Source organism: Uloborus diversus, chromosome 3, assembly GCF_026930045.1.
Source record: "Uloborus diversus isolate 005 chromosome 3, Udiv.v.3.1, whole genome shotgun sequence".
Taxonomy (NCBI): domain Eukaryota; kingdom Metazoa; phylum Arthropoda; class Arachnida; order Araneae; family Uloboridae; genus Uloborus; species Uloborus diversus.
The window spans coordinates 159,997,911-160,012,666 of record NC_072733.1 but is presented as its reverse complement, the minus strand read 5'-3'; the positions used below and the strand labels follow the sequence as shown (position 1 = coordinate 160,012,666).

At 33.1% G+C, this 14,756-nt stretch overlaps 1 protein-coding gene across 1 annotated transcript in view; it reads right to left on the bottom strand.

Annotated features, from left to right (window-relative positions):
• Positions 1-14,756, bottom strand: part of LOC129219015 (large neutral amino acids transporter small subunit 2-like) — an 82,392-nt gene extending 67,636 nt beyond the window's left edge. The window contains exon 1 of the mRNA XM_054853335.1: positions 14,258-14,756. Within this exon, the coding sequence (XP_054709310.1) occupies positions 14,258-14,756 (499 nt within the window). The remainder of the gene's footprint in view (positions 1-14,257) is intronic.

Genomic DNA, 14,756 nt, shown 5'->3' with positions numbered 1-14,756 from the left:
CAAATTAAACGCAACTTTCGTAATTATCTTCTGCTGGCGGTACAAAAAAAAAAAAAAGATAAATCGCCAAATAATAACACTGTGTGAAACGATTTTTCTAACATGAATACTTTGTTTCTTTCTTACAGCCTGTATAACATTTTCATGCACTTCCGCTTCTAATCTGATAAAAATAATTTAATTTCATATACATTTCAATAATTAGAATTATAAAACAGTCTACTAGTATAGATTGTGAAAAATATCATTCGCAAAAGTTATTATTTAGTAGAATATTTTATTTCGATTAGAATTGCTGTAAGTTTCCAAAGTGGCAACATTTTTTTTTTTAAATTTAAACTGTATTATTTCGGAAGAATATTATTCTTCCACCCATACATATAAAACTCGTTTTGCCGAAAACTTCTGTCAACCTATGGATAAAAATAGCAAAGGTTTTTTGTATTTGAAAAGTATTGTTCCCGAATTGAGTGATGCTAAACTAAAAGAAGGCATTTTTGTCGATCGACAAATAAGAATGCTTATGGAGAGCTATGACCTTGATAAAAATCTCACCTAAAAAGAATTAGCGACTTGGTTGTCTCTAAAGGAGGTAGCACGAGGATTTTTAGTCAATCCAAATAAATCTAAGAATGCCAAATTTTTAGTGAAAAAATTGTTGCAAACTATTAAAACGATGGGTGCAGAATGTCATTGAAGATAGATGCATTTCTTGCATTCTCATTTTGATTGTTTCCCTCCTAATCTTGCAATGGTGAGTGTTGAGCAAGGTGAACACTTCCACCAAGATATTAAATGTATAGCAGAGCATTACTAAGGAAAATGGAATCAAAAAATGATTAGAGATTACTGTTGGTTTCTGGTTCAAGAAAAAAAGTTATTTTTTGGTCATTTTCTTTCATAACATGTGGCTTTTTTTTTTCAACTCAATGATAAAACCAGTGCTATTTCTCCTCACAATGTATGTATAAGTGTATATTATTACTATATTTGCATTAAGATTCAAAATAAAAGTAGATAAACGTGTTTAGATTAGATTCAAAACTTGCAGATTTTAGCCACTTTTGAAAATTAAATTTGTCATAACTTAAAAATGGTACGTGTTATAAGAATTTAGTTTATATATTTATGTTTAGCAAGCCCAACTTGACATAAATCAGCTATTTTTCTCAATGTTATAGAGAAAAGTCAAATTTTGTCATACAGTGTAATAATCAAAAGGAGAAATTTTTACCTTAAAACAAAAACAAAATTTTTTTCATCGCAGTTGACGAAAAAAAAGTGGCAACCTTCTAAAATTTGATTTACGCTAATTTAAAATGAGATCGCGCAAACGATAATTTTCCTATTTAAAATTTCTGTTCTATTGGGCTTAGCAGTGCTTTTTTTATTTTTTCCCGGTGATTTTGAAGCCTTTTTTTTTTGAAATTCAAAGGAAATGAATGAACTCTATGGGTGTTTTTTGCGGGCTTTTGAATGGGACCTGAATCAAAGAAATCGGATAATTATTTCGGGTAGAAAGAGCTATTTAATGCCATTTTCGGGTCCTAAAATTAAAATTCGAACGGTTCGGTACATTTTTGGCGTTCGAAAATCCTCCTACGTTCCTCCTCGGGGGCCCAAGTACCTCCCTGCCAAATTTGGTCCAGATCCGACCTAAACTGTGGATTTGTATAGGGAACATACATATACGCACACATTTATATATATATATTCTTTGTTTTATTTATATAGATTAATATATCAATTGAGTAAAAATGTTAACTAATTCATAAGCAAGTTACAATAGGTTAATTTTGGATGTCCCGCCCGTGACGCATGCAAATAAATTAAACTTTAAATAGCAAAGTTGTGTAATAAAAATATAACTGTGTCAGGAGTATCTTTGTTTGAAATTTAGAGATTAAAAAATTTGCTTAAATCTGTTTAATTAAAATATTAAGAGAGATGACAAAGTGTTAATGAAATTTAAGCGTGTTTTGTCTCGCACGTCACGGTGGAATGACCCTAAAGCGATTGCATTTATCCATCTTCAGTTTTTCTATTAATTAGTTTTAGCGTGGGGATAAAGGATACTTTATGATGAAATGTCACTAGCACTGCTCCACTGTGCACCTAGCGCTTTTACAAGTCTCTTTGTCATTACGAAAAAAAAAATAATATCGTTCAGAACCTCCTTTCGGAGATTTAAAAATTTATGAAAAGTCAATTCCTAATAAATTCTTTAAAGTAAACTTTAGTTGTTCACTGCTTTGAAAATTAGTTTGTCTTAAATTCATGTGTTTTTTGCGAAGTCAGTCACCCTCACTGAGATAGAAGGAGAAAAGGAGAGGCTTTCTCTTTAACTCAATGGTCATCCTGTTTATCGTTATGAAATATCTAAGGAAATTAAAGTTTTATACAGGCCTTTAATGTAATTCAAAAACAATTCTTGTTTACAATGCTTGTATAATTCACATAATCACATATAATGTTGCACCGTGGAACATAACCTTTTTTGTTCATTTTGTAGCAAACTATCTCATCACTTTACAGTGCAGAAGTACAGTCACCACTACAGTAAACGAAAAAGCAAAACCGGACAGTAGAAATTTCCGCTCCACTGACGAAGAAATTACTTCCCCCCCCCCTATATATTTGAGACGACCAGATTTTTCTATGCCAAATTCAGGACATGACCCCATTTTCAATATGAAGAGTGACAGACACAAAAGAAAAATTAAAATTGCATTATGAATACCGTAAACATGGGCTACTTTGTCCCTAGGGTCCTTCTTTGGCCCAAATTGAGAAAAACATACAACGTTCTCTGGAAACTTTCAGGGAGCAATTTTTTAACCTATTTGAACAGAATCCGTTTGAGGGCAGCCTGAAAGGACTCAGTAATTTATACAAAGCAGTTTGATAGCTCCCCACAAGGAGCATCACAAGTGGTTTTGTGTTCCTTGTGTTAACTTGTGTTTTTATAATCTCTTGGAATTTTATATGTAGAAGCAGTTCTATATCAGCTAAGAGTTTGTCAGGTACCTATTTATGAGCACTATTGGATACTTTATGTTGTAGCATAGTTGTACTTCTCATTTCTGCTAAGGTTTAATTTAAAAAATTCACAATAACAACATGTCTTCAAACTTAAAAATTATGATCTATTTTGGCCCAGCATAAAAACTTGGAAAAAGAATCCATCAGAAAGATTTGGAAAAGAAACGAAAAGCTAAAGGTGAAACTGTAAACAGAAAAAACCTAAGAAAAAAAAACAGGAATTCTTAGCAACGAATTAAGAGAGCGATTACAGACTCAAACCATCAGAGCTCAGTTACATAGCTTTTATTATCGAAGATGAAAAGGAACTAAAAGTTGCAGCAGGTTTAGAAAACGTTGACCCAGTTCATTTACGTCTTACAAATTTTGTTAAATTTGTTGGAAAGTTTTCGGAATTTTGTTATTGTCGAATGGAATAAGCCCAGGTTTCCAGGGATAGCTGTTCAAGCAAGAGAAGAAGGAGCTAATGATGAAAGCAATGGAACGCACTGAAAGTTTTGGAAGGGACCAAAAATTTTGTATCTTTTTTTACGAATGGTGTTATCTTGATAAAATTATTAAACATCTAAAATCGACAAAAATATGACTGTTATCCGTTGATAATTTCTGAGACAATAACTTGGTATGCACACACATATAAATATTTTTAATTTTCCTTAAAACAAATATGTGTGACTCAAACTTCTTGTAAAATGTATTTTTCTTTCAAATAAATAGTTTTTCCTGTGAACACGTGTCTTTCTTTGACTCTAGTTAGTTCTACAATAGTTTTAAGTAGAGAAAATTACTTTTGGCCAAAGTAGTCCTAACGTAAGGGTAACATTGGTCCAAATGAAAAACAATTAAAAAGGATACCTAATAATACTTTGAAACAAAGTGATCAGTAATGAAAAATTAAATCAAGATAACTATAGATGCGTAAAAAAGTTTCCACAATTTGGAAATATGAATAGTTACAAAACTGAGAAAAGATGAGAAAAGTTCGAAAGTAGCACGTGTTTCGGTACATTGTCTAATTCGACAATCTTCTGCTATCAATATTCAAAGATTTTATTTAAAAAAATTACTTCACTTCTACGTGAGCTCCCTCAGTAGCTATCTGAGTAGCCTTTTCTGGACACTTCTCGTTTCGAGAAAAGTTTTGTGCCACTGCTTAATGATCTTATTCTAGGGTGGCTTCCTTTCATAAACTATTCGAAACTGTTCAAAATATTCTGTAAACTAAAAAGAAAAAAAATATAAGCCCAGTAGTTTAGAATGTTATTAAGTACTACTGAATAACTACTCTATTGAAATAGTTTTATAATCGATACACACATGAGACAAATCATTAATTCAAAAGCAGAGTAAAAGGATCAACAGTCAGGGCCAATTCAAATTTTGCTTGGTTCCTTGATTGGACAAAATGGAATGGGCCCCAACTGTTGATCCTTCTATTCTGTTTTTGAATTTATAATTTGAATATGTGTTTATCGATTATAAAACTATTTCTACGGTGTAGATATTCAGTAGTACTTAATAACATTCTAAACAACTAGGTCTTTTTTTTTTCATTTTAGTTTTTTTTTTTTGGTTTTTACGCAGTCGGGTTTTTTGTTTTTACTTAATAATTATTTTTTATTTTACACATTTTAGTTAATTTTCATTGACAATAAACTCATGATGACGTGAGCTCGGAAACGTCGCCAGTCGAATCTTCCTCGCAAAACTAAAAAAGCCCGTCAAAAAAGGACACGTTTCGAAACTCAGTCCCCTGAATCACGACAAAAACAAATGCAACATGTTAGAGATGAATATCGAATTAGTAGACTTATTAAGCAAAAATTCAGGCAGCGAAAACACTACCTGCATTTGTGCACGCAGGTAGCGTGCGGCACGATCCCGAACTGACAATATGGCGACTGGTTGTTGGTATAATGAGTTTTGATTGCAGTCGTGTGTTTAGTGACACTCCCAAGGCTAAGACAAATCGATTGACGTAAGAATCATCAAAATTTGCCAAGGCGTTTAGCCTCTACAACACCACATAGGAACAAGCACACATACATACACACATAAACACATTACCCTCCTTTGCGTCGCGTACGCGCAGTCGGGTAAAAAGGTGATAACGTACAAAGAAGTTGATAAATTAAGAAGTAATTATTCATCAATGTAAACACGCTTGTTGTAAGCAACAATCCATATCTTGAACTTTTTCTTTCAACAGAAACTACAATAAATCATTTTGTGCAAGGTCAGTTTTTTATCCGCTTAAAAGTTTCATTTTTTTCAAAAGATGAAATTGCATATGTTTTTGCTCTCATATACTTGATTACGATGCATAGTTTCTAACGAGTTTTGCTTATTTTAAAAAGGATTAACAATCTCACGACAGTGACAACTTCGGCTCGAGCAGAGAGTTTCAGTTCGCATCAAAGTTAGGGGTGTATCTTTTGTCTCAAACAGCCTGCATTTGTATTGGCATCTTGCATCACACTCTTGCGTTGTCGTGACAGCCTTTTAACGAAGGATTCAAGGTCAAACTAGAGCCAAAGTCACTTCACAGCAGAAAAACACCTTAGCGTACCTTCTAGTTCTATTGTTACTCTGTGATAATTCTCAGACTTTAAACAAGAAATGCTTGTTTTCAAAATGTATTAATAATATTTACTTTAACAAAAGATAAATATTTGTACTAAAAAGTTCCATTTGGCCCCCAGCAAGGGGGAAAGGGGGCAAGGTGCACCCACTCCCACTTTTTTTGGGCCATTTATTTATTTTATTTTCCGATTTAGGAATTAAAACTAGAAGTTTTTTGAAAAGCAGAAATGTCAAAATTTTCAGAACACAATTATGTGTTTTACTTTGTACAGTGATGATAAAAAAAAAATTGCATCACCCGCGCCGCAAAGGAGACGAATATCATCCCGACTGCATTCAACACACAGTCAAGCATCCCGTATTCCAGATAATTTGGGCATGTATTTCTGATCAAGGAGTTGGTGGGCTTCACTTTGTGCAAGGAACAGTAAACGCTCAGGTGTATATTGGAATTTTGGAGGAGAAATAGCCTCCTACTATCCGGAATCACTTTACTTCAGTTCCAAACGTCATTTTCCAGGATAATTCTGCTCCGTGCCATAGGGCAAAACTGGTAAGTGACAGTTTAAAAACCTTTATCCATCCATTAGATTTAAATTGACATGGGTTTGAGTAATTTTTTTTCTCTAAACTCACACGCGTGTTCAGAAATGAAAAAATGAGCATGGGGTCAGCAGTTTGCCTTGGCTTGGAAACAGCCCCGTCTACGTAAACAATTATCGGATTCCTGCTGATAAATGGTTTCATAAGTTTTGCAGACTTTCACATATATTCATCGTTAATCGGTCGACCAAAACTTCTCACATAATTCCATTGTTGTGAAAATGAGAGGGTGATGCAATGTTTTTACCAGCACTGTATCTCTGTTTACGAAACATTATTTAACACAAGCAGTAACTTTCAGTTTATGTATTCATTGTTTAGATATTGGTAAATCAATTGTTTTTCTTTAACAAACCATACTTATTTAATGAAATTATTACCAAGCGTTTGTGACATCTCAAAATATTTTGGGGTAAAGTTTTAGTGTTTCTTCGGGGAAAGTTATTTTGTACAAAATTCATCAATATTTTAAGAAATACGTGAGTTAAGTTGTTAGATTCACATCAATTACCACTCATCTGCTCTCAAAACCACCCCTAGCAAAATTTTGTACTTTTTTTTTCTGTTTTCATTTTTGCTGCCGCTAAATGCCCTGTGGCTTTTAGTTCCCTCCCCCCTCCACACTTTTCCGTCCCAATCACCGCCTTTGCTCAATCACGAGCTATGTGTCGGTAACCTCTTTTACAAAACAAAGTAAATGGGGGTGGTGGAGGAAGTGAAAATAACATTTTTTAAATATTCTATTTTAAAAAGTTGAATTCCTATATCCAGTTTATCGTTAAATTATCAACTATTTCCATTGTTTAATTGAAACGAGACACGATTCAAAATATATTCATTCCCATTTAAATTATTTTAAAACAATGTTCTTTATCATCTTGAGGTCCTGTCAAGACATTTATGCAATAGTTTTGTGCAACTGGCGATAAAATTCCATGTAGTTGTAGATACGATATTAATTGTATCATCAAAGATACTAAGATGAAGTGCTGCTCTGGTATGTTGACCTCCGACATTGACAATGCTTACCTATTTTTCGGATGGTAGGAAAGGGCAACTGCCGCGAATTTATGTTGGAATACTTATGCAAAACGACGAAATTAACCCTTCTCCCCCCAATTCAGCATTAATTACCCTCCCCTATTACCAAAAAAAGGGTAAGCCTTGTCAGTACCGGAGGTCAACTTACCAGAGCAACACTATAATCCGTAATGCGTGCTTACAATTGATAAACACAAGAAAATATTTCTCGTTCCAAAGAAAAGTAACCAAATATTGCAGCCCATGAGCGATGCGTAAAGGTTCCTTCGGAAACCATGATCTTTCTTTCAGCTATAACGTCAGACCAATTAAGGTGTGGCACGACCTTCTGACAACGATCCTTTAATAACTGTTGAAAGCGAAGGATCATATTCGTTCCTGTGAACTACATGAGCAGGGAAATTTCTTTTTGTAGACACAATTACTGAAACACTTACCTCGCAAAATAAGTGAATATATTTTGCAAGAATTCATTGATGCAAGAATTATTTTTGAAGAGTTGGAACATAGGTAAATACGAGAGATACTTTGCTAAAATTATTAGTTAGAAAACGAATTTATATTACGTAATGCAGCCACAGCATGACATATTTCAATTTTTTGAAATAATATATATATATATAAGTGCTTTTGAAATAATATATTTGCGGTAAGGAACCGAGACTAGACGCTTATTAAGGCTAAAATTATTGTCAAAGTGATGAGGAGAAAAATATACAAACTTTACTTTGACACAGTTGAATCAAATACTTTGATCCTAATTGCTTTTTTTTTTTTTTTTTTTTTTTTTGTAATATGAATGTTGGGGTGTCAGTAACTCCAGCCTTTATATTTCTTATGGTTTTCACAAAATTTAGAAAATTGAAGTAAGAAAATGTCTCATGTTTTTTGTATTATCCAGTTATATAGATCTAATATTTATTTGCATAAATATAACTGAAACAGTACAGTAAGTGTCATACAGAGCCATATGTGAGGTAAAGGAATCTTTAAATGCCAAAATTAAAAATTTGGAGACAACCAGTACAAACGATAAGTGGACTTCTCTGTTTAGTGGCAAGATATAGTTGCCCTGGTAGGTGCAGTTATACAGCATGATTTAGAAACACTTTTCAATGAAAGCTTACCTAGGACCAGAACCTTAAACGCGCTTAGCTCACTTATTTTTAGCTCACTTTCATTTAGTATTTTTTGGTTCACAATATGTGAATTTTCACCTCCATGGCATGTCACACACTTTGTGTGACAGCTTATAATGCTGAATAACTTGTTTAATTAAATGTATATATATATTTATTTATTATTCCTTATTATTCCTCCTTTCAAGTGTTTCAAATACTAATTGTTTAAGTATATTTGAATTTTTAGTATTGTGTTTTAGTTCGTTTTCTCAGGAAAAGTAGTCCTGAAATTAATGTAAAAAAAGAAGTGAACATGTTTTCATATGCTTGACATGTGCAGATTGTAGCAACGAAGAAAAAACATATTTCCCTGAAAAATGTATCCATTAGGCCTACATTAATGAAAAATTCCTCACTTCCGTGAATCTCACCTCCGTGACAGACCCCATATCAATGTCATTATTTGTGAGGTGAAAATAAATGAGGGAGGGGAAATACACACACATCAATCCTAGGTATTCTACCACAATTATAAATTGCCAGTATATTAAGTTTAACTAAATACTATTTTTAACACACATTTTGAACTAAAACGATAACTACTAATTAAGCTGTACTTTAATTAAGATAGTTTAATATTAAATTCCTACTAATCATTAAAGTAGTTCATTGTTTGCACCCCCAATTAACAAAATTACTACTTTGATGTTAAATTGACCTCAATTTTTAAACATTAAAAAAGTTTTCTTTTTTTTCCGTGAACAAGGCATTTTTTAGTTTCTTTTATTTATGAGTAAACTAATTGGAATTTAGCTGGGCCATTGTTTATGATTACTTCTAGTAGGTAACGCTTTCGTGTAAGAATGAAAAAAAAGAAAACAAAAGGTTTCGAGATTGAAAAATATTTGCGTTCAAAAGTTACGTTTTCTGGAGTTATGTTCAAAAGTTACGTTTTACCCATATACCAATACATTTTTGGGAGAAATATAACCCAAATTCAAAATAATAGAATATCAGAACTGTTTGAACAAAACTTGTCCCTGAGTCGAGAAAAATGAACGCATGCAAATTGAGAGACTATAACTCGTTATTCATGAATGGGTAAATCAATTTAAACAACTTTTCATGTATTATTTTAACAACTTATGGATCATTAACACATTGGAAAAATTGATAGATTTTTTACATTGATCAAAAAATTAGAATAATTTATTCATTCAATGGTGAATTTTAAAAGGTAGCGAAAATATTTACATACTTGTTACCCTATAGTTTGTCACAAGTATGGAGCTTGGGGCCCGGATTATTTTACGCTCTTTTAAAGGCCTTTCATTGCTCAAAATGGATCGTCGAGGTGATAAATAGGAAAAAAACAAAGTTACATATTGTATCATTTCTTAAAGTTAGAAAAAAAACTGTCCAACTCAATTCAAATGAACGTTTTAGAATCTATGGTATGTAAGATTTTAAAGGAACGTAGAAGGACTGACCATCTAAAAAGTAACCGAAGTGAACGAGGTAGAAAAATTGTAACACCTGGCAGAGATGAACCCAAATTAACCCAAATTAAAGTAAATTGTCCAAAATAATCGTTGAAAATGTTTTTTACGTCCATAAGTGTTGGACAGAATGTATAGTTATCTTATCCACGCCAAAAAATACGGTTGCATAAACTGCAGTTGAAATTGCGGATCTACGAAGTAAGACCAAAGAGAAACATGAAGCAGAAACGTGCACAACTCTTCTGGAGCAAAGCGAAGCTCTAACAGGGCAACAAGGTTGAAAAAGTATTATATTCAGTGATGAATCTTTTTTCGAAATGTCTGAACAAAAAAAAAAGGTTTTGGGTTTGACGTTTAAAAAGAAAAACGTCTGAGAAATCTTGTGTAAGACGTTCTCTCCACTTTGACACATCCTTCTTGATACGTGGGTGCATGAGGGCTGCTGGAATTGGGAAATTATATATATATATATATATATATCTTAAAATAAAACAATGCGCGACTTCCGCTGTTTATCAATAATATTGCATGATACTTCATCTGAGGCGCAGTAGTTACACATTTAGTGACACATTTTATCTTTCAGCAAGATTCTACTCCGTGTCACATCTCTAAAACGACTCATAGATTTTAAACAGAAAGAGGAATTTCAGTATTAAACTGGTCAAGCAATTCTACCAATTTCAATACGATCAAGAGTTTGTGGTACCGTCAAATCTAAAGAAAGCGGTTCAAGACCTGGTGCCCGCCAATAAAATTGAGCTCGATGCCGCATTTAAGAGGGTGGTTATGGAAACAGCGTCAGAGATGATTAATGTAAACAGGTGGTAGAATCCGTGTAAGAAAGGGTTAAAGCATTAAATCCAGCAAAAAATGACGCATTCTAATATTATATTGATTCTTTTGAAAGTGTTTTTCCCCCTTTAATTTGAATATTCTAATTTTTTGACTCAGTGTAAATCTTCATCACTAAACTTTTGGATTATTCTGTCTGAGATTATCTTTACATGAGTATATTTGAAATGAACACATTTTAAGGTCTAAGAAAGGTGGCACGTTCATTTAAATACCTAATTTGCACTTACTTTTGGTTAGAATAAACTTTTTTCCAAAAAGTGGGAAGTATTCTATTATTTTGAATTTGGGTAGAAGCACCCAAATTTACAACATTTACATTCCAGTGCAAGATGCAACCAAAGGTACCAGCATTTGAGCCACAATGGTTCTTAATCAAGCACTGCACATGAAAGGAGAGAATCCTGCCAAAATTTAATTCTCTAAAAATTTTAGAGCGAAAAATATAAGGGAGAATTAGAAACAGATGAGACAGAAATGGATAATTTAATTCGATAAAATTCAGCGATGACAAAAAAATTTATCATTAATTTTAACATCATAGCTATTCAAAAAAATCATAAAATATCTTCTGAGTAAAATCACAAAATTTTATGCACATACACTTGTTAACCTTTAAAAGGGATTCGAATGAGCCGGTTTTTGGATTTAAAAATTGGGCTTTTTTTATTTGAGTTATTTCGCTTCAAAAATCGTTATTTGTTTATTTATTTTTAATGCTCTAAATTTTAAATTTGACATTGGTTCTTTCATTGGAAAAAAATCTTAAAATAGGTAAAAACAGTTGCTTCACCAAAAAATCGATTTTTATCTTTACCAATAAACCTAACTAAGATTTTAAGAAAGATGACTAGGTGATCCATAGGTATTTATTTTATTTACTTGTAGAAAAATTATTCAAACAGGTTAAATGCTTTTGAAATAGTGTCCATTTCAAATCGAGTGTTGTGCTGATTTTTTTTCCAAATTGGCCAATTTTGTGCAGAATTTTAATAGGATGCAACTGGAGAAAAAAATTCTTGCAATATATTTTTGGGATATTTCATCCGCCCTTTATATGTAACTATATGTTTTTTTTTTAATAGGTAATGTTATGTGACGAGGCTTGCCTTGTCCGAAATGGAATGTCTCTGCACTTAAATAATCTTTTAAAGGTAAATGCCCTACATTTGCAAGTACCTCACGTGTTAAATGAAAAATCAGTGCTTATTTCCTGTATAAATAAAAACCACGAAGCAATTTTTTTTTCTTTTTTCAAAACACTGATTAGAAATTAATTCCTTGCAATTTCGAATCAAGTGCGTTAGGAGTAGACGACGAGTTTAGGTTTTATAAATTTTGACAGCTTTTCTGATGTTATCAATACACATGGTATCGTCCTAAACAAAAATAAGGTTTTTTTTTTAAGACACATGTACGTCAGCGCTTTTTTTCCCCCTGGGTTGCAAGCTATTTAAAAAAGAAAACAAATCATTTTCCGAAAAACTTGACTAATTATTTAGCAAATAAAATTGAATAAAAATTGAAATAATTGTCCTTTATTTTATCTTTCGATTTTAGACTTACGTTATTCGACGATGAAGAAAACCCAACACATTTTCCAGAAAAGGTAAATGTCAATATTTTATTCCTATTCCCAAAGACACAGCTGTACATAATTAAAAGTTGCACTTGGTTGGAATACAGAAAAAAATTTATACTTGCTTAGCACTAAATATTGAGAATTATAAATGAAAACTTTTGAAACTAAGAAAAGGTTTTTATTTTTTATAGTTTCTGCATCATCCGAATATTGGATCAAATACTTGACTAAAGCTTGCACACATATAATATCATGAGTTTAGATTTCAGAAACACGTCAGTTTCTGCAGGTATGAGTAATTTCCAGAAAAAAGCGATGCGTAACCAAATAGAAAAATTGGAAAAAGGCGGACATTTTCATTACGCTGCTGAACAACAAAACTTGGAGTATTTTTCTTGTTTGTTTTTGAATAACGATTTAACCTATAGCTGGTGAGGTGGGGTGTCCTACGCCCTAGAAGAATTGAACTTTTGCATTTAAAAGCTTTGTAATGTTAACATATATGGCTTATGTATATGTGTGTCACTTACGGTTCTGTTTCAGAAAAAAAATATGTAAACAAATATTGCAGGAATCATTGGAAATTTTCCTACTTTAATTTGCTTAATGTTGTGGAGTTTACAAGAAATATAATGCCAGTGTTACATATAGCACTCGCATAGCAAATATAAAAATCACCTCACCCGTTAAATGTTTGAAAATCTAGAGAAAACAAAATCATTTGATTAAAATATAAACCTAGCTAATGTTTTAAACTGAAAAGAGTAAACAAATTGAGGTAGTGAGAAGCAAAGGGATGTAAGTAAAAAAATTCAAACTCTGGAGGTAATCAGTACAAATAATAGGGGAATCTCTCCTCTGCTTTGGGATAAGAGATGATACTAGTAGCTCTGGTGGGTGCTGCTATACAACATGCTTTAGAAAAAAATCAATGAAATCTTACCAAGGATCTGAGCTTCAAACGCGTTTAGAAGAAATTTTAAATAGTCCACTTACATCCCTTTGCTTCTCACTCCCTCAATTGTTAAAATGAAAAGTAAAGCAAAATGGAGTTTTTAGGCTCAAAATAGCTTACTTTTTTGCACTTAACAACCGTGCGAGTCATTTTTTGCTTGAATGTATTATAACCCTTCTATTTTGACGGAACTTCGGAATCATGTCAATTTGAAAATAGGATTTCTAAGTCCAGCATTATTTTCAGTTTTATAAATGGTTTTGGTGATGACATTTGATGGAGACTGGACTATAAGATGATTGATCGTCACCTAAATTGAGCATTTAAAAACGTAAAGCAAATTTAATACACTTTTATATTTTCTGAAAATAGATGGGTAAGAAAATCTTTAAACGTAACACATGACTTACATCACAAATTATTGCGGTCGCGTGTTTCGGGATTACAAGGATCCCCTCTTTTTAATGTAGAAGACATGAGTTTATGGGAGAAAGAACATCTGACAAAATATAAAGGGACTTGCTATTTACGTCTCTACCTAATGCATGCATGTCGTGCAGCCCCTGAGACACGGATATTAAAACTCTCAGAGATATAAAAATCTGCAATGGTTTTTGATAACAGTAATTTAAGAGACATTTGCTACATTTACTAATGTAACGCAGATATATGTGGAAAAATATGTAACCTTTTAGACTGCGATGTTTTTATCCTTTATATTTACACGAGCATTTAAAAACTTAAAATTCAATACATAAGGGGAAAATTACTTTTAAAAAATTGTCAGAGAGGGGAGGGGGCATTGAATGAGACAATGTTCAAATAAAACGAGCCAGCGCTTAGTGTCCCCTATATTTATTTTGTTTATATATAAAGCAGTTGAACCAATATCAAACGGGGAAAAACCATAGTTGTTTGTTACAATGTAAATAATTGATTATTTTAATTGAGAAAATGCGCTAAAAACACTTACATATGCAAAGGCAAGCCAGGAAACGTATAGCAGGATCCGGGGGATCACAATCTGGAAACATGGGACGTAGCACGTAGAAGGAAAAGGTCAAAGCCACTATTGCTTGCGAGCATGGACGGACGATCATACACTCGACCCATAGGCGCAAGAATGCAACAAAAGGCCCGAACGATTCCATAATATAGGCATAGTCAGCCCCTGTTTTGGTGATCATGCAGCCCAATTCGGCATAGCAATAGGCCCCCACCATGGAAAATACTCCGGATGTCACCCATACCACAAGCGATAAGCCGACACTTCCAGTACCTGTCGACACACCTTTGGGGCTAACAAAGATCCCTGAGCCAATTATGCTTCCTACAATGACCGTGATCCCGTTGAGGAGGCTCATCTTCGGCTTCAGGCAGATGACATCGGATTTCGGTTTCTCTTCCGGGGGGGAAGCATTGCTGGTCATTTTCAAGCATTCTTTCTCGGAAGACTGCTCCGCATCGGCCAT